General features: G+C 38.3%; 3 protein-coding genes across 4 annotated transcripts; all 3 read right to left on the minus strand.

Moving 5' to 3' along the window:
• Positions 1-215: 215 nt before the first annotated feature.
• LOC113731387 (uncharacterized) lies at positions 216-1,921 on the minus strand. Its single transcript, XM_027256647.2, has one exon. It carries the CDS (start codon positions 1,543-1,545, stop codon positions 682-684), a length of 864 nt encoding a protein of 287 aa, XP_027112448.2. The 5' UTR covers positions 1,546-1,921; the 3' UTR covers positions 216-681.
• A 4,722-nt stretch (positions 1,922-6,643) lies between these two features.
• Positions 6,644-10,425, minus strand: LOC113731389 (serine carboxypeptidase-like 27). Its single transcript, XM_027256649.2, has 9 exons — positions 9,913-10,425; positions 9,683-9,790; positions 9,455-9,550; positions 9,059-9,151; positions 8,804-8,892; positions 7,721-8,076; positions 7,353-7,445; positions 7,114-7,222; positions 6,644-7,027 (listed from the first exon to the last, which is right to left on the minus strand). Exons 1-9 carry the CDS (start codon positions 10,304-10,306, stop codon positions 6,896-6,898), a joined length of 1,470 nt encoding a protein of 489 aa, XP_027112450.1. The 5' UTR covers positions 10,307-10,425; the 3' UTR covers positions 6,644-6,895.
• Positions 10,426-12,771: 2,346 nt separating this feature from the next.
• Positions 12,772-18,414, minus strand: LOC113731401 (polyadenylate-binding protein RBP47-like). Of its 2 annotated transcripts, none has more exons than XM_072079453.1 (6): positions 17,810-18,414; positions 15,025-15,505; positions 14,353-14,429; positions 14,152-14,282; positions 13,830-13,926; positions 12,772-13,235 (listed from the first exon to the last, which is right to left on the minus strand). In XM_072079453.1, exons 1-6 carry the CDS (start codon positions 18,182-18,184, stop codon positions 13,086-13,088), a joined length of 1,311 nt encoding a protein of 436 aa, XP_071935554.1. In that variant the 5' UTR covers positions 18,185-18,414; the 3' UTR covers positions 12,772-13,085. The 2 variants fall into 2 exon arrangements, with proteins under 2 accessions (XP_071935554.1, XP_071935553.1); XM_072079452.1 differs by having other exon boundaries at positions 14,353-14,435; positions 17,810-18,413.
• Between the last annotated feature and the right edge of the window lie 922 nt (positions 18,415-19,336).

Here is a 19,336-nt window from a genome sequence, read left to right on the forward strand (position 1 = left end):
CATGCCATAATATCCCAACAACTAACGGCAGAGCAAACTTCAGCACTTTTAATTGAAAGGCAATTAAATGCTAAATGTTTGTGGTATTCGACAGAAATTTTGCAGATCGTTTAGCTGTATTTTGAAATAGTAGTATTAATTTACAGCTAAATTGGTACTAATCCGCAATTTCATATACTTCAAAACAAATTGGAATGTCTTAAAGCACAAGATCATTACCTAGTAAAATTGTATCAATAGAAAAAAGAGAAAAGCAAGAGACTTTTGTTTATACTTTTTCTGAACAAGAAAGAGAAGTGGAGATACAGATTTAGAGAAGACGTCCACACCACCAACCCCAGAAGTTGTTTTGTCCTTGACAAGAAATCTAAATTAATCAACCACGAACTCGGCTCATAGAACCGAGCCCTTTAGAAATTTCATGAATAGGAATCCCCGGATTGAATCCCAAGCAGCCCAATAACCCCTGCTTGTAAGGCAAGAAAGTTTTCTTCCTGAGCTCCTCTGAGACTGCCCTGTTTGCCGTGTAATGCAATTCGTGAGCTGAAGCTTGGCCTCTCCTCTTGGAGCTTGATACTGATGAACCAACACTATCAGTTGATCTGAAGCTCGAGTTTTTCACATCCTCTTGCTCCGTATTATTCTTCTTCAACGTAGAATACTTGTTTAAATGATCTTTACTCATAGCTCTCCCCTCTGATGCACTTCTAAACAGCAACAAGTCCTTGAGCTTCCACTTTCTATACCAAAACCACGAAAAAGAAGAAGAGAAAGAAGAAGCTGAATTGTTCTTTGCATTCTGTTGATTGTTCTCTCGATGATCGAGTAACAAGTCCGAGACCCTAAAAGGGGACAAAGATCTGGTTCCTTTTTGCCTAATGGAGGGCGGCTTCTGAGTCCTTTCTCGGCCGCGTTGAACTTGATCATCATTTCTTCCAGGACGTTCTTGGGTAATGGCAGTTCTGGTGCTGGTGCTATATTCTGTTTACGAGTTTGTTCGAGCGCCGCCGCAAACGGGTCAAAATCCTTCATTTTATGTCGGGGTGACAATGCCTCTTTGATCTTCTTCTTGGGTGATCGAGGCGACTTCGGGCTCAAAGAATCAGCAACAGCTGATTGCAATCGAGGCGGCGGCTTCAAAGGCTTGATCTTGCCCCCATCAAAGAGCTCATCAGCAGATAAAGAACTCGACTCCAACTGCCCGCTGAAATCGAAAGCGAACTCTTTATCCGCATAGTTATTAGAATTAACATCCCTGATCAAAAGGGATTCTTGAGCCTTGGGCATTCCAGGCTTTTCTTCCCAGTTGAATGGAACTGCAGACAGAGACTCGTGGTCGTGGGAGGTCTCATGATCATCATGATGAAGGGAGAAGTTATTGAAGTCGGCGTAGAAGGAGGAAGCCCGGGTGGGGCTTGTCGGGGCGCTGAAGAAGAAGGTCCCGAAGCGCTGGGGACTTGAAGGGGCGCTAATGTACGGAGAAGTGCATGTACTGTCGAAGTTGAAGTCCACCGGAGCCGATGGCATCATTACTTCCATCTCCATATTTGTTAAGACTCTCCAGAGAGTTTGTAGTGAGCTGCTTAAAACATGGGTTCTATATCTGTACGTACTACTACTAATGGAGTAGTTAAAGATTAAACACTCGAGAGAGGAGAGGAAAAGCAAAGCGGAGAGGAAAAAGAGGAAAGGGCAAGGAAGGATACGAAAGAGGGTCAGTGATTGACCGGAGAGACACCGCAGCAGCAAGCGCTGCAGGGCCGCCTTTTAAATCTGTCTCTACATATCTAATGCTATTCTCCCCATCGATGGGGACTCTTCAACCACTCCCGCTCTAGTTTACCCAATTTAGCCTTCTCAACGATACAGGCCTCAGAAAGAAACTGAGGCCAGCAACTCAGCGTACTCTAGTGTTTTAGCTCTTGGATGGGTGCGGCTACAGGAGTTTACAGTTTTTATAGACGCCCCTTCTGATTTTTGAACCACAATTAAGGTTGCTTCGATTGCACTTTTTGAACAGTTTTTGAGTCACTGTATTACTTTTATATGATGTGACGTTGTTTGTAAGATAAAAAAAGAGATTGAAAATTGTGCAAAAAAATATTCATAAAATGTGTAAATTTTTTTTGAAAAAATAGCAATCCAAACAAAGTCCAATGATCATATGTAAATGTTTAGTAGATGGCTTTTTCTTTGAGGAATTACTTAGGATCAAGAATGGTTTATTTACTTGGGCGTGGCACAGCACAGGCAAATTTTTAGTTCCATAGTTAATTTTGGTAAAGCTACAAAACTAGTAAGTGCTTTCAAGTCTACATTGCTTCCTCCAAAAAAAAACAAAAAAAGGCTACATTGCGTTTGGGGTTTGGGAGGGCAATGCTGGCATTTCATCGAATAATAAATGGTGGAAATAAAATTCAAGCTCCGGAGTAAACGTCAGCCGTTTACTTGAGGGATTTTGGACTGCAAATGGGAATCTCGGAATTGTTTTAGATAGTAGCGTTTGTTTGGGAAAAAAAGTCAAGGAAATAAATTTCCTGCAATTTTTGAAACTTTTTGCTGCTGAAATTGATAGAAAAGTGAGTCATAAGAAAGTTTCAATTGATAAGATTTTTTTTTTCCCAGAACTTCTTTCTTCTTTTTTCTAAAGTATTTCCTCCATTCTAAACTTCTACATATTATAATTCAAACAGCCGGCTTGTAGTTAGATATATTATTCTTATTTTAACAATTAATGAATTAGTAATTTATTGAATTTATATGACATTAGTATCTTTTCTTTTACATTTTATGTTTCTTTTTTATGTCTGTATATTTTTGAAATCACTTATTGTTAAAGAATGTCATTAATTTTCAAGTAAACAACCCTTCCAATAGCAAAATGTTATAATTATTACATGTTTTTACATACACTCCAATACCAAAAAATGAAGAAATTCACTATTGAATATATTTTTTTATTGACGAACATACTAACCAATTTTTCCATGACTTTTCGGCTAAACAACTATAAGAATTTGTATTTTCTTACACCATTTTTTTATTAACCAAAAAATTAATTTCTTTTTCCTTTTATCTCACTTCACTTCACATTTCCACGACGACGGCACACTTTCTTACACGACTCTTCTATCAAACAAACAAACAGAGCCGTAAAGCGTACCGATTCTTTTGAGGATTGGGCAGTCTTGCTTGTGCTAATGGTCTATTTGAATTTTAAAATGCGAAATGATTATGGATAGGATAGTTAAGGGGATGATTTGACTGCGATATTATAATTCCCGATCTTCCGTCTACAGCCTTGCCTTTGTGATTTAAATCGTCAGGCAGGCGATTCAAAACCACGGCAACCGTTACAACTTACAACCGTCCGTCCAGCGATTTTCTTTTAGGTCGTGAGGAGTATTCGTTAATATATTTAAATTTTATAGATATTAATAATTATTATCATTCATTAAAAATATATGTATTTAAATTAATTTTTTTCTTTTCTAAAATCTATTACTTGAACTACATCTTGACAGATGGACATCAATTAGCCAAACCATTTTTTTTAAAAAAAAATTATTCCGACTACCTACCCAGTTGACAAGGAAATTGCTTCCTAATTCATACACCTTTTTCTTTCCTAATTGCTTCCTGATAAGTGTAACATATTAAAGTTCAAAAGGATGAGTGAATTCTTGGGATACAGATAATTCACATCATATATAACTCAAAAAGTTACATACAATTCACTCGGGAAATTAAGCATTAATAATTGAGTGTGTTTGGATCGTAAATTATTTGAGATATTTTTACTGTCGTACTTTTTGTGATGTGATGTGATGTGATGTATGTGAGATAAAAAGGTAATTGAGAAGATAAAAATGTATATTGAAAATTGTAATGGTGATGTAAGCAAATATATTTGGGCAAATAATTTCTTGTCCAAATAATTCACTGCATCAACTTGGTAACAAGATCACAAAAACCTAAGGGAGAATAACAAGAAATAACGTAACTGTTGTTAATATTCCTGCTTGAAATTGTCGTACTAATGTTTTAAAATGAACGGAAGGGCAAAAGTGTTATGGTTTTCAAATTTGGGGTACTTAAACTCAAAGTTGACATTTTCTTATAGAAGAATATATATTGCGTTGCTAATTCTCCTTTTTTTAAAAAAATAAAAAAAATTCTTTATTTACTACTAGTAGTATTTATTTGATCGTCCTGGTGGGGTGGGGACTGGGGACTGGGGAAGGTGGACTTAAAGAAAGACTTTTATCCCATCTTTCTGTGCTCCTTACGATCGAAAAATAAACAAATCTCAATTTTCATTTTTGACTATATATTATTATCAAATGCTTGTCTGTTCGTTTGTTTTGGTGAAGAGAGTGCAGAAATATATTATTATTATTATTATTATAAGTAATAATTATGCGGATATAAACTGATCTGACTTTGCTAATTGGCCGCTACGCTGATCATGAAATTCAACGGTTAACCTAATCCGTCGTATTTAAATTTAACACGAGGAGCAATAGCGTACAATTGTCAAATCAGTTGATATTTTTCATCTTTCTTCTTCTCTTCAACCATAGAAAATGCCAACGCCAACGACCGCAATACCATTATGCCATACCTAGTTGTTGTCACTGGCACTCTACCATCTGTTGAGGACGTGAAACATAACCAAAACTGAGTCTCTGTCTGGCTCATCATTCCAACGTTCGAAGATGAACAGATGCAAGTTGCGACACCAGAATTAATATTGATGAGTTTGGCAATCTGTGGAACATAATGACCGGCATAACTTTCTCCAGCAATGAAAAACTCCCTGTTTTTATGCTCGGGGAATCGTTCTAACCAATTCATTATAAATGTATAAGAATCTGCAGCAGTTTTTGTATCTCCTGTAATATAGTCGGACGATGTGTTTTGAGGGAGAAAATCCAACACCGGCGGGAGATTCCGGCAATAGTAGCTATAAAACTACAACCCTCAATTTGAGTTAATATGCATGCAGTCATTATAGAGAAGTCATGAATTGTCACCATTGTTCCAGGCATATTTGAGCATGCCATAGTGTGCGGCCGTCTGGGTTAACTCGAAATGGTCACAGTTCTGTCGTTGCTCCAATCCCGAATGACGAGCAGCTTGGTCGTTCGCATTCAGGCAATTATATCAAACGCAACTGGCTTTCTAACTAGATTACGCGCAAAATGCATCAACAGTGTGGTGTACATCTCAATTCCATCGTTGCTTGTGGTGACTCATCATGTGGAATAGTGCAAAACAGAGTGTAGTAGTAAAATTTAAGAAAGCCTGTCCAGGAAAATGTATATATACATAAGAATTGATAGAATCGTACCTCCATTTAGCCGCAGCACTAAAGGCTTGGTGGTGGAAGGAGAATTCGAAGATTCAGCAAGATAGTGGAAGAGGGCTCGACCAGTCTTAGGACCAGCAGTGACATACCCGAGTACCGACCAAAACTCACTCCATTTGGTTGTCCTGGCAATGTCGTGATCTTGTCAGCTTCCTTCAGGCCATCTTGAGGGCCAACATAGAATACTTTGGGGGAAAAAAAATACAAATCCTGATTTGCTGAATGCTAGTCATTTCCATCATTCACAGGTCTCTTTAGACGTCTAGCCTAGATGAGTTTTGCAAGAGGGTCATAGAAGAGCGAGTAAAAGAAGGAATGCGCCTTTCATCCTCGAGTACAGAGTACTACTGCCAAGTGTTTTTTCTGTTTTGGTGATTATGTAGGGGAAGCCGGGAAGGAATGTTGAATTTATGGTCTACCCAATACTCAATCATGCTGCTGCTTGTCCCATGTAGCTAATGCAACGAATGACATTACTACCTAAGTCCACGATCTCCTGAGACAATTATCTTTACAATGTCGAGACTGAGTTCAGCGATCAGCAGCTAAGAAGTGCAAAAAATCTATCGCTGGATAGATGTGAACCAACCTGCTTAAGTACCACACCAACGAGAAAGTTTTTAGGGGAATCCGTGCATCATTTAATTTTAGGCACTCCAAAGAAGTTGTAATTTTCTCTTGGAAACTGCAGATTAATTTGCTTGTCGTGGTCCAATTGCAAAACGGACTTCGCAAAAATAGAAAACAAAAACAAGCCCACCAGCATTTCCAGGATGGCCTTATATCCCGAAATGGCTCTTTGAAAAAAAAAAAATTTTTTTTTGAGGGAGCAAAATACTCAGAGCTTGATTGATCACTAGTTGAATTTAGGCTTAAAAGATGAATGACGTGCGGATAAAATTGTTGTGACACAGGTGAGGAGAAGTGTCGGGGACGGAATTTAGGGATTAGGAGATGCGTGCCACATTGTCAGTTAGAAACATATATATAGTTCAAAATAAATGGGAAACGTGGGAAAATATATGGGCGTGAGGTAGGATTTGGGAGAATTAACGATATAACCTTTCATTTCATTTCATAGGGGGTGTACCGTGTATGGACAACTATTTTTAGTTGCAGCATTGGTGCCCATTATCACAACAATGAATAAGCCACAAGATGCTTTATTGGCAGCGGTACTGGAAGACTTCAGAACACCAGCACTAGTAGTAAAGTTTGCTATGAAACTGAAACACGATCGAGAGCAGAAGGGTGGCTTGAACACACTAGGTATGCTGAAGGTCTTTACCTCATTACACTTGTAAATGTTGATTAAGATTAATGAAAACTTGACACTTTCGGGGAAAAGAGAGAGAGAGAGAGAATAAGCTACACTATGCAGAAATCAAATCACCTTTAATATCCACAGGGAACGAAAGTTCACTACTAATAGCGAACTCCGCCCCTTTCATCTACGTACGTAGTGGCAAAGCACTAGCATTCAGAGCCCAGTTCAAAGCTAACCGCTGTCATTGATCTGCGCCGCTAATTCTCAGCTGCTAAAAACCTCCTGAGCAAAGCAAAAGCTCTTCGAGGCTGATATTCAGGAACTTGGTGACCCGCTTCTCTAACCGTAGCAAAGGTTAAGCCATCATAGATTACTTGATATCCACCAACCTGCATTCAACCGATTCGTCGATCTTCAGGCCCTTCAACTTAAAAGCTCGAATTCAACCAATTGTAAGACATAATGTGAAACCTACATCGTTAGTTTCATCGAGCCATGGATGCCAGGGTTTGATAACTTTCATGTTCATAGCATCAATGGAATATCGAGTGCTGGTCACTGAAACTATTACATCCACATCCCCACTGTCAATCACATTATGTTGAGAATTTAGCCCCAAAATTTTCTGATCAGTTACTCAAAAATTCTTTGCAGTAAAATCTGTAACTTTATAACGACAATCTTCTTTTCTTTTCTTTTTTAAAGTTGTTTTACCTGAAAAGGAGTATCCGAAGACCAGATGCCATAAGCCTCCTGTATGTTGGGAACATTGTTGATGGGCTATCCTTCCAATAATCAATTATGTCACTAGCATCACAAGAAACAGATCATTAATGTCGTCCAGAATACTATGTTTCATAGTAGAAGCGTAGAACAACTTCAGAAAATGGTAGTGCCTGTGTTTTTCCATTTGAAATTAAGACTTCATCCTTAATAAAGCTGACAATTCCAAATTCTAGCAATTCGAAGGTTAATCAGAATGCTGCTTATCATCGCTTCACTTGGTTCTCTCCTCAAAATTGTTTATTCATAGATTGAAAGACGAAAAAGGAGGTTTTTTGGCATAATGATTAGTTGTTTACCTGCACAGCTGCCAAGAATAAGGCAGTTTGGTTTGGTTGGCATGCAATGCTTCCTGTACGTGAGGAAGATTGAGATAATTTACGACATAATCTCCTTCGCAGGGAAAATACCCAACGAGGAGTTTGGTCCTCCATGGACTGTCAGAATGTGAGCATGATGGGCCATAGATATTTGAAGGATCAATTGCTCCAAATTCCATCTTCCCTGCGTCTTCAAATTCTTGACAAGTTTTGGTCTCTACCATGCAGTTCTCTCTGAGTCTTTGATAGGTTTCATCCGAAATTAGGGCATGGCTCCAAAGAAAATCATAAGTTCCTCTCACATCTGTCACTTCATTCATTATCCCGTTTCCGATCTGCGAAATTAATTAATTTTACCAGAGGGCCTGGTAACGTTGCACTTGTCCTCGGATTACGAAAAAAAAAAAAGATAGAATGCTACACGGTTACGGCCGCAATGCATTGGGACGTGTTTTATGTCGGTATTCAACCTAAACAACTTAACAATAGAATTTGGACTATAGAATTTGGCAACTGTTGCGACCGTAATGCATTTGGACGTGTTTTGTGTTGGTATTCAAGCTTTGGCTGCATGCCTGGAGTCGTTATTGGTTTTAACAAAATTGCTGACATACATGCCCTCCTATTAGATGCTACAATGTACGACCAAGCCTAACTCCTGTAGCCTATACTTCATCATTTTCTTCGTCAATCTAAGTCAATTTAGGTTTATGGTTCCATCAGATGCTATGTCCATCTGGCCAAAATGTGCTCACAATTCTCAAGAGAGATTGGAGACCAAAAGTCTTGGCCAAATTTTTAGATTAGGTTTAGTTTTTATGGGCAGAATATGTGTTTTAATTTAAAATAGTAGTGTAGTGGTAGACAGTAGTATTTTGTAAAGTGGTATGGTTTAAGCTTTTGCCGTTTACTATCAATTATTGCAACGGCTAAAGAAAGGTGCTTTTGTGTGAAAGGACTAAAGAAACCACATTTCAACTCAAAATAAAGCCCCAATTATTGTGCACTCAATGAACCTCATGAATCCTCTTTCTTTGGGGGCAATTACCCAAATCAGCTTACCATGATCCCTTTTAGCTGAATCTTTGATATTGGCTCCCCCATTGCATTCCTTTTGATGATCACTTCTGCTAGCTCTGGAACGTAATAACCTGAAAAACTAAATCACTTGTGAAGCATATACCTTGATAACCTATACCAAAGACAAGTGACATTGGGCAGCCATCATCTGCGTCTGACATCCCTGGCCCTGAGTGATTGAGCGCCGCAGCGCCAAGAAATTCGACTAATCAATCAGATAAGATTTGTGAACTATACCTGCATAGCTTTCTCCCATTACGTAGAGGTCACGAGCTTTGTAGTGAGGGAACTTCTTGAACCAGTTAACCAGAAATGTATATGAATCTTCAGCTACAGGGCGACATAGAGTGATATCATTAAGTTAATGGAAAGATCAAGAGCAAGTTGCTAGCTTTTTTCTATCATGCCAGTTTTGCAATGGACACTCGTGAGAATAACAATAATTGATGCTTTCCAATAGTGGAATATAGCGAATCAACAGCAGATGTTCGGATGAGGGAATCTCAGCTTTATGGAGTAAAGAGTTGCATAAAATCCCGTGCGAACCAACCCCTGGCCAAGTTGTAAATAAATCCCAAAAAAAAAAAAAGGTGGAAAAAAGAAACCAAAGGAATAGGAGTTAAAGGGGCCTGCCTGTCCTTTTATCGCCTGACCTTTTGTAGTCGGAAGTGGTGCTAGAATAAGAAAAACCAACACCAGCTGGAGACTCCAGGAATAATGTATTTGCAGCTGCATCATGTTTGTCATGTAAAATACCAGAATTAGCAAGAAAAGATGCATATCAGCATGCAACGTTTGATTGCGTGACAAGTCCTTAGAAATATAGAAATCAAGAAGTTGGGAAGGTTCATCAATTTTAACCTCTGTTCCAGGCATGTCTTCTTAAGTAGAGCGTTGTCCCATCAGGGTTAACACCAAATGGCCCGAGCTCCATCATGGCACCATAACCAAGGGATGAACAACCAGGCCCTGCGTCATATGCAACGCGTACCCAAAATGTCAATGCAAATACACAAAGAAAACCAGGTTTGCTTTGAAGATTTTCATGTAGATATAATGATACTCATGGATACATTTGGTATGTTCCGTACCTCCATTTAGCCAAAGGATAAGTGGTTTGGAAAGTGGATCCTGAGCTGCCTCAACAAAGTAATAGAAGAGGTTACGTCCATTCACTTTATCCACGTTGACGTATCCTGCATATTGCTTAAACATCACTCCCGATGGTTGTCCGGGAAGGCCATCCTTAATCAGATCATCTTCCATCTTTCCAACGTCAGATGATGATTTTGTTCCATCCTCCATCTCCAAGCTCATCTCCGTAAATGCCACTTCCATATCTGCAGAAGTGCCTCGAGCAGCCCTTTTTGCGCGACGGAAGGACATTAGAGAACTCGCTTGGTCCTTCCCAAAGCCGTGGCCGAGGCCAGGGCACGTCACAATAAAAAGGATGAACAAGCTCAGCAACTCCTGCTTTTTCTCCATGGCTGATGGATTGGAACAGAACAGTTGGAGAAAGACTCTGTTTGCAACCACCTGCTCTGAGTGTCGAACAATTCGTTTATATAGTAGGAATTGGAGCTGTAATTACCTAAATTTTTTTAACAGAACACAGAAAACATATTTTAACTTAATTAAAGTTTACATTACTTCTTAAATTATCTACAAAGGCAAAATACTGAGATGGTTGCTCCAAACTTGATGAGTTCAGTTTTGCCAACTAAATCTTATTCTCGTGTCAAATAGTTGATTGAACCCTTGACGATGTACAATTTCAGTATTCTCAAATTAACTTTGGTGGTCTGATTTAAGGATTTATTCTCTATGTAAATTGGATAGCTAAATTTAAGACAACAAACAGTTGGTTGAATGGTATTTAGTTGTGTACGTACCCATTGCCCTTAAATTTGGCAATCAAAATTGACACTAATTATCAAAACTTTGCGGTCAGATTGGGTTTGGCCACTCAAGACAAATAATAGCTTGTTTGTTAGACAGAATGAGAATGTTAAAAAGTCTTTAACAGTTAGCAGCCATCCATCTAGGTAGTCAGCAATAACAAACTAGGATCACTGCATTTTGAATTGAGTTTCCTATTCTTTTCTTCATTATCAATTAGTGGCTAAATTATTAATCTGTATGCCAAGAAATCTAAAACATGCCAGCTATAGATGAGCTTCAGGTGATCAGGGGCCTCCAGGTGATCAACGTTGTAAGAATTACATGGCTAAACATGCCAAGAATTCTGTTTAGCCATGTAATTCTTACAACGTTTAGTGTAAATTGATACAATTTTCGTGTAAACCTGAGTTTGTCAACTCATATGACTAGGTTGGAGTAACAATCACGATTACATCAAAGTTGTATGAGTTTATGCTAAAAGTTGCAAGAATTATGTCCAGTTTCGAGACGTCATTGATTATCCTTCTGGAGAGAGCCTTCAAATTGTGTACTTTTCAATGGTTTTTAGGACCTTGCGCTCCTTCCCTTTCGGGTTCTAATTCTTGATCTCAAATGTAGTAAAAACTGAAATAGGAAGAGTATCCAAGGAATGTGCGGGCTTAAAAGTTTGTTGCTTGATTAGATTTATCCCTCCGGAGTTACAGGCAGAATCTGACCCGGCCATCGTCATGAAACTATGAAAGTTGCAAACTGTGAGGACCAATTCCGAACAATAAATGGGAATTTTGAAGAGGATGCAGACTTGCAGTGATGCCTGCGACAGCTTAGTTGATGGCTCGTGCACAGGTGGGGGTTTAGAAGACAGGAACGTCATTGCCTGATCCTGAGAGATGCTTTTGCTCCCATTGGCATTGCAAGTTGCAGCTGGTCCCCAAAGCCCTGTAGTCTGGGATTGAAATACGTGCCTACACAAAATCCTTGAAAGTAGAGTTCTTCTTCCACTGGACCACTTTTCTGTGTCCTCCAGGATTAGACTCTAGATGAAACATTCAGGATTGCCTAAGATCCGACCAATAGAACTCAAAATGATGAATTCGAGGAGCCTTAAACACATTTCCAGAATAACGATACTGTGTCAGTCTCACCATTTCCAGTTGATAAAGCTGTTGCGTTATCGTTGGTTAAAAAGACTCGCGAACGTTTCGAGTGTTGTGAACCCATTCAAGTCCGCAACTATTCCTCATTAAAGGGTTCGCGCATGTTTGTGTGCCAGCAACCGCGAATCGCCATTTCCCGCAATGGCAGATGATGCTTGCCAGATTGGACCATATTTTGATAGGATGGGGCAAACCAAAAATTATCTACAACAGGCACTGAATAAACATAATTTAAGATACAAGTAACTTTTTTTAAAGAGGATCAATGCCCACGAATTTACTTCACACTTCTACAATGCTAAGAGTCTTTAACACTTTGAAACCCCTATGGACCAATGCCAACTCATCATTCGTTGAACAAAACCAGAGAAATATTAGTTAGGCGCAATCTTCATGACCCACCTTGTTCATTGACACCTAATAAACCAGTAAAATGGAAACCCACTCGTACACACCATGGATCAAAAGTGGGCGCATGAACGTGTAAAACTCAACCCAGTGGAAGAGATAGACAGGTGCCAGTTCAGGACTCTCTTTTTTCCTATAAATCTTTGAAGAACAAGACCAAGAGCCACTGTTCATTCAACAAAAAGCGGGATTCAGAAATTCTTCTTCAGGAGCTCTCCCGAGCTTATGCATTCATTATATTAAGCAACCGCATCCCTTTCAGCGTTATGTTCTAAAAGCAGCTGCCTCTTATAAACCGATCTGATTCCTGCTAGGCTTTATCAATCTCGCAAACTTAGACTATACTGCAGAATAGAGACAGGAATAAGAAGGCGTTGAACCCCAGGGAAGACGAATGATATCTTCCGGAATTATAGCATTCCAGCCCCTCACCTTTCTATTAAGCCATTACTTCCATGGCAGATTGAGGTAACACCTGCAGCAAAGCTAAAAGGAGCTGGCCTGCTAGTTATTTATAAATCTCACATGGATCTATCTTTCAGATTAAATAAAAGTTCATTTGTTTACTAGCACTCATCTACTGTAAAAGAATAAAAGCTGGTTTTGGCCAACGCAACCATCGTGCCGGCCTCCTAAGCCTCCTTGATCAGATTTTCTTAGACAAAATCTGGGATGTCTATAAAAAGTAAAATCAAATCAGCTACAAAATTCAACGTATTACAGATGTAATCTTTAAGATAGCAAATTCCCCCTAAATTGTAAGTCTTTATGACTATTGGCATGGCACACAGCGAAGTTCAGTTGACAGGCTGCTGGTAGCCCCCATGACCATTTGAAGCCGCACCATTTGCAGCAGCTGCATACTGCGGCATGGGATACCCGTAACCATTTTGACCTTGCCTTCCATAATTACTGCCGTTCAATTGGTAGCTAGAGTCCATTCTCAACTGCAGTTACGAGGAAATTAAGACTCAAGGACCAAATGAGATGCAAGGACAAGAAGAAATTGAAAATCTACTTTGGTGGTATCTGGAACTACATCCAGATTCCATTTGATAGTGTGGTTGATGAAAAGTTGGCTATGACTTGCAAGCCTAGAATACATGTTACAAGTTCTGCTTCTCATATTAAACATGTAGAGATGTCTATGAAACTTCACATTGTATGACACAGATAAAGAAAGATCAGGAACAATAATAGAGAACAACACGGAGGATGAAAGGGAAGAGCAGTTCAAAGAGTAGAAAAACAAACTAGAAATGTAAGTTCATCTTCCCAGCAATTTTATCACTCAAGCAAAATGATATACAGGTAAAATAATTTCCCCCACTAAATCCTGACATCGACATGAGTTTTACTACGCTACTAGGGATAAGGAAGAAAAAGAGAGGAGAAGGGGGGGGGGAGGGTCCATCCATTACTCTCTCTGAGATGTATGTAACTTGCTTTCAGCAGACAGAAACTAGCCAGCAGATGTTTAAATGGTCTTTCAGCATATGACATTCAAGTAGAAAATCAATTCACTAATGTTGCAGATTTACCTGCTTGTTGACAGGATTCCGACCCCAAGATAGACGCACCATCTGTTTGCCAATAGCAGCTCCATTCAGTCTCTGCATTGCATCTTCAGCATTGCTTCTGTAGATACAAATAATTTAAAATCATAAGAATCTTTCTAGTTTATGCTAATTCAAACATGTCATATTTGACTGTTCATTTCCCATGATTTCCTATACTATTAGTCTTTTCTAAGCTTCATACCACGAGCAATAAAAAAATGAAGCATGACAAATCTGTCTTAGTTTAGCGAGATTTGCACTAAAGAATTTACCATGCACTGCAAAAGCGTTGGGAGGAAATTACCTATTAGAGAATTGTACAAAACCGCATCCTTTTCCTGAAGGTATTTTCACTGAAACTACTTCACCAAACTGACTGAAGGACTCTCTCAATTCTTCATCAGTTACATCAGAATCAAGTCCTCCCACAAAAATCTAAGACAACTTTACATTAGTAAAAGAATAGACCATTCTAGCATCCAACTTCAAAGGAATTTTAACTCACTGTTGTATTTGACGAATCACTGTCAGACTGCGAACCTTGTGGCACAACACCATTTGATGGATATCCTCCAGCCAATACTACCGCTATAAGAAAACATTAGTCTTGAGAGTTTGATGGTTCAAAACACAGAAAACGGAGGACACTATAGAGCAAATAGATAGCGTGCAACAAAATATTTCATGTGTGATAACAATCGTCATTGAACTCAAGCTGTATGGTTCATTTCCAGAAAAAACCACCTCTTCTGTGCATCCACCAGACAGCGAAAGGTAGAAATGAACCAAACGAAAAGCAGAACCAAAATAATCATATGAAGCTACATAAATAAAGAGCCACATCTATCCATATCCTCACAGGACACGGAAATATTACATGACAAAACAGGAGGACAAAACAATGGCCTCTTTATCACAAGCACAGGGTTATATAACATTAACACATCTGCGAAATATTGCTAACATTAGTTATAAACAATGAAGTTTGTTTTTACTTTCATGTTTACAGAAAGAATAAAGAACATTACAAAACAAATTTTTACTTCCAAATGCTTACACAATGAAATACGTCTGTCCTTATTCAACAAGGATAAAATAGGGAAAAGAACATAAACATAGAAACAGGAAAATTTAGAAGAACACGATTCAAGTTTAAAAAAAGGATCCAAAAGATAACCTTGGGAAGAATACTGTTGCTGCGGTGACGCCTTCTTGGGGGTAGCAACACCAATCCTCATTGGCCTACTAGAACAATATGCACCATTCATTTCAGTCATTGCCTGAGTTCTTTCTTTCTCATCTGCAAACCGAACAAAGCCATAACCCTTTGAGCGGCCAGTGTTCGGATCAACTACTACTTTTGCACCTTTTACAGATGGAAATCTACTGGCAAAAGTTTCATGCAATAACGAATCAGTAACATCAGCAGCCAAATCTCCAACAAATATTGACAGATCAACAGCACCAGCTTCTTGGCGCCTATTACCCATGCTAAAGGCTGCCCAGTTAAGGTGGAAGACTTGTTCTGTATTTGGCATTGGTGAGCCATTGTAGCTCTGAAGGACTTTGTCAGCTGCTGCATGAGAACTAAATTCCACAAATCCATATCGCTCTGACTGACCAGTCTGCTTATTGCGAATGACTTTGACAGAAATAAGCTGTGTGATTTTAAATGTTGAGAGTAAGTTCAACAAGACCATATAACATAAGAACATGACTGAATAACTATGAAATTTCGTCAATTTTCTTTGTACTTGCATAGTACAAACTAGTAAAATGAGATTCAACTGATACAAGTGCAACAAATTATCACTGTACTATACCATTAGGAATCTGAAAAGAAAACAGAGCACCTCATAGTAAATCAAAAAAAGACTAAAACTCATTTGCCATAGGCACTTGAGCTAAGATCTAGCAATTAAATTTTTTCTTTTGCAAAAGATAACAAACTGTAACTTTGTTAAATTGTCCACCTTAAGAATTTCTTACAAGTCCAAACCTTAACTGTACTATGCAAGAAGCCAAACTCATGCCCAATAACAACATATGCCAATCATTCCATTATCAAACCGTGCTCCTTTGACTACCACAGAATCCTAGTAAAGTAGGCCAACAAAGTTACATTAAACATACAGATGTTATCGGCAAGTTTCTTTTACACAAATAAGCACATATTCTACTCCACAAAAGAGCCATATCATTTTTCTTTTCTTTTTTTTTTGGCACAACAAATAAGCAAATATTATCCAAGCCAAAGAAATCATGCAAGAGACTGGATACCATAACATGCTACAGAACCGTATTCTCTTATCCAGATGTCACCATGCATGGAACAACAATCAAGAGTATGCTATAAATATCTATCAGTACTTCTGGCCAGCCACGTACTTTCTGTACCTCCAGACATGCAAGTTTGCAGTCATCAGCAATGCAAGGGTACATACTTTCTGTACCTCCAGACATGCAAGTTTGCAGTCATCAGCAATGCCAGGGTATACGTAGGCAAATGAAAGTAGCAACCAAAAAAAAAATAATTAAACAAATATAATAAAAAAAAAACCAGCTAATGCAAAATGCAGCATCTTTATGGAGTAGCCAATGCCACTACAAATAATCTGTTGCATGCATCTGTCAAATCACGTGTCAAGCACAAACGAATGAAACAATTAACAGTAACTATACTTCATTTGATTATTAAGGAGGGAAGAGATTAGGAGTAGTGGAGGAAAGAGAAAGAAACGTTTTTCTCAAAGTGCCCGGAGCAGGTGATTGGCATTATGTGATATGATATCTCAGGGGCAAATACAAAATTGCCCAGTAGCCAAACCCAAGTTGAATACAACTAGAAAACCATTTCCAAAGCCTAGTTCATGAACAAACATAAAGTACGTAAAAATTGGAAATAGAATGCAATAGAGCCAGAGAGACAGACAGTCAAAGGACATAGCAATACATTGTAGACGTCTTAAGAAGAAATGTTTAATGCATCCACCTGCTTAACAAAATAAATTTCAGCACCTTTGATATTTTGATCTTGAAATCATACATTCCTTATGCGAAACATGAGTCATGCAGCAAGAACATCTAATTACATTTGTCCCTTTACTACACTACTATCTTTACTTCTCAAAACAAGTTTTTTGTTTTCAATATTTTCAGAAAACTACTAATTATCATCTTTTGCTCCAACTCCACGCTTAGCTTTTGGTAAATGTTTGACTGGTGTCTCTGTCCCTCCTTTGAGGACACATAATTTGGAATTACCACTTTTGGGTTGGGTTTCGAAAACATGTAATAGAGTTTCCTGGAAGAGACAACATCCAACTACATGTCCCATGCATAAGAAGATGCCAACTTGCTGGAAAACATACTTGTTTAGGATAGATAAATAACAACTACAAAGTGTAGTAACATATAGATTCTTCTTACTCCAAATAATTTGGCATTTAAACACACATAACACTTCAGAAATGTTGCTAAAGTACGAGCGGTGAAACAAAACGAGAAGTGCTAGGGCACAATATTGTTGCCTACGAAATAATCAACTCAGACAGTTTCTCATCCAATAATTGTGTGCGTATAGGCGTTAGTTTCCTAGCTTTTCTTCCATTTGTCATGAAAGACAAACAGTACAAAACAACAGCACAATTACGACCAACAAACAGCTGGATCCTTCAAAATACCAGATCTGAATCTATAATACATTTAGAATGACTATGAAGACGTTAATACTCCAATAGAGAAAGATAAGCAGTCAATATCCACTTAAATAGCTAATTGGTCAGTAAACTGTAGATAAAGTATGAAACACTAAACTATCCACATTCGATTAATGAACCGTCACTAATACTCTACGGAACTTCTAGAAATAAGATATTTTAAGTAGTATATAAATCGACAACAACAGATGTTTTAACGCGAATTACAGCATTTAACGAATAGAAGGATGCAATAAACCCAACCTCCGAGGCCTGAGAGAAGCAAGACTGAAGATAAGCTTCATCCATCCACTGCTGGAGATCGCCAATCCAGATCGTGCGGTTCTCTTCGCTGGAATTTTGAATCTGACTCTGCTGCTTGTGCTGCGGCTGTTGTTGATAGAGTTGGTGCTGCTGTTGATAGAGTTGGTGATGATAGTAAGCCGCCGCCGGCACGTATTGCCGGTCATACATCATTTGCTGCTGCATCACCATAGCAGCAGCCGGATACTGCATGTGCATGGACATCCATTGCTGCTGCATCGCCATCCACTGCTGATGATGCTGCTGCTGCTGTTGCTGCTGCTGATGCTGATGCGGATGCTGCTGTTGTTGACTCGTCAAATCTCCACCGTTCATTTTTCTCCTTTCCGGAATTTACCCCTCCCAACTCCTCCTCTCAAGTGGAGAATTTTACACTGTTTAGCGCTTGTATTTGTATTGTTTTGGGAGAGAGAGAGAGAGAGAGAGAGAGTCGAAGGGAGGGTAACCAACCTGGTCTGAGAGGAGAAAAAAGAACCAGGTGAACAAAGAGAGAGCGAAAGAGAGAATGGAGGAGTCGGCTTGGGATGACTAAAAAGAGGAGGGGTTACGACGGATCTAGGGTGTACTACTGTGGTTTACATCAATGTTTTTTGGAAACCGGACCGGACCGGATGTTAGACAGGTGGACCGGAACCAGTTGTAACTCTGGTCCAGTTCATACATTGAATTAATTAGACTTAAAAATTGAATTGAATCTTATAAATCGGATTGAACTGTTGAACCAATGATTTTTTTGTTTTTATCTATTAAATTAGAAAAATTTAAAAAAATAGTTTTTCCTTAACATTAAAGACTAATTATTAAATATCACATCCACTCACTTTCTTCTCATTTTGTTCTCTTATCAAATTTGTATTTCTATTTTCTATTTTCCTGATTTCCTCCAACTGCAATCTTCTTTTTTTTTTTTAAGTTGCACTATTTAAATATAAAAAATGTGAATTAAAATTTAAACTCACAATGTTTAATTTCCATACACGTGAATTTTATATAATTGTAAAATATTGTGGTATTTTTTGGTTTGATATAAGATTATTTTTTGATAAATTCAATTAAGATTAAGATAAAATTTATTTGTTTTAATTTATAATTTTAAAATTTTATTTGTAAAAATTCAAGTTGTTTGAAAATATTAAATATTTTATCATATAAAATTTTAAATTAGTCCAATGCATGTCATATTTTTGTGTATATATATTTATATATATTATTTTTTACAAAATTTATTGAACCAAAATTGAACCGATCGGATCGATTTCACCTCGATCAAACACTCCATCCATCGATTCAATCAACGGAATTTCAAAACATTGGTTTACATATTATTGTTAGCAACGATGTGAATTTTGGGCCGTCGGATTAGGACTAGGAGTGGGGAAGAGATGACGAACAAGTGGGGACAGCAGATACGCGCCGGGGGAGGTGGGTCCCAATTCCAAACCCAACCAGGTCACCATGTGATCTTAA

Source organism: Coffea arabica, chromosome 2e (assembly GCF_036785885.1).
Source record: "Coffea arabica cultivar ET-39 chromosome 2e, Coffea Arabica ET-39 HiFi, whole genome shotgun sequence".
NCBI lineage: Eukaryota > Viridiplantae > Streptophyta > Magnoliopsida > Gentianales > Rubiaceae > Coffea > Coffea arabica.

Excerpts from the sequence above, each read along its gene's own strand:
- LOC113731387 (XM_027256647.2), bottom strand. The coding sequence starts at position 1,545 with ATGGAGATGGAAGTAATGATGCCATCGGCTCCGGTGGACTTCAACTTC.
- LOC113731389 (XM_027256649.2), bottom strand. The coding sequence starts at position 10,306 with ATGGAGAAAAAGCAGGAGTTGCTGAGCTTGTTCATCCTTTTTATTGTG. Across the intron at positions 9,152-9,454 it reads GTCAGGCGATAAAAGGACAG|CTGAAGATTCATATACATTT; the intron begins GCAGGCCCCTTT and ends GTCGCCCTGTAG. Across the intron at positions 8,893-9,058 it reads AATGGGAGAAAGCTATGCAG|GTTATTACGTTCCAGAGCTA; the intron begins GTATAGTTCACA and ends TTAGTTTTTCAG.
- LOC113731401 (XM_072079452.1), bottom strand. The coding sequence starts at position 18,184 with ATGAACGGTGGAGATTTGACGAGTCAACAACAGCAGCATCCGCATCAG. Across the intron at positions 14,436-15,024 it reads GCAACAGTATTCTTCCCAAG|CGGTAGTATTGGCTGGAGGA; the intron begins GTTATCTTTTGG and ends GTTTTCTTATAG. Across the intron at positions 13,236-13,829 it reads GGAATCCTGTCAACAAGCAG|TTGAGAATGGACTCTAGCTA; the intron begins GTAAATCTGCAA and ends TCGTAACTGCAG.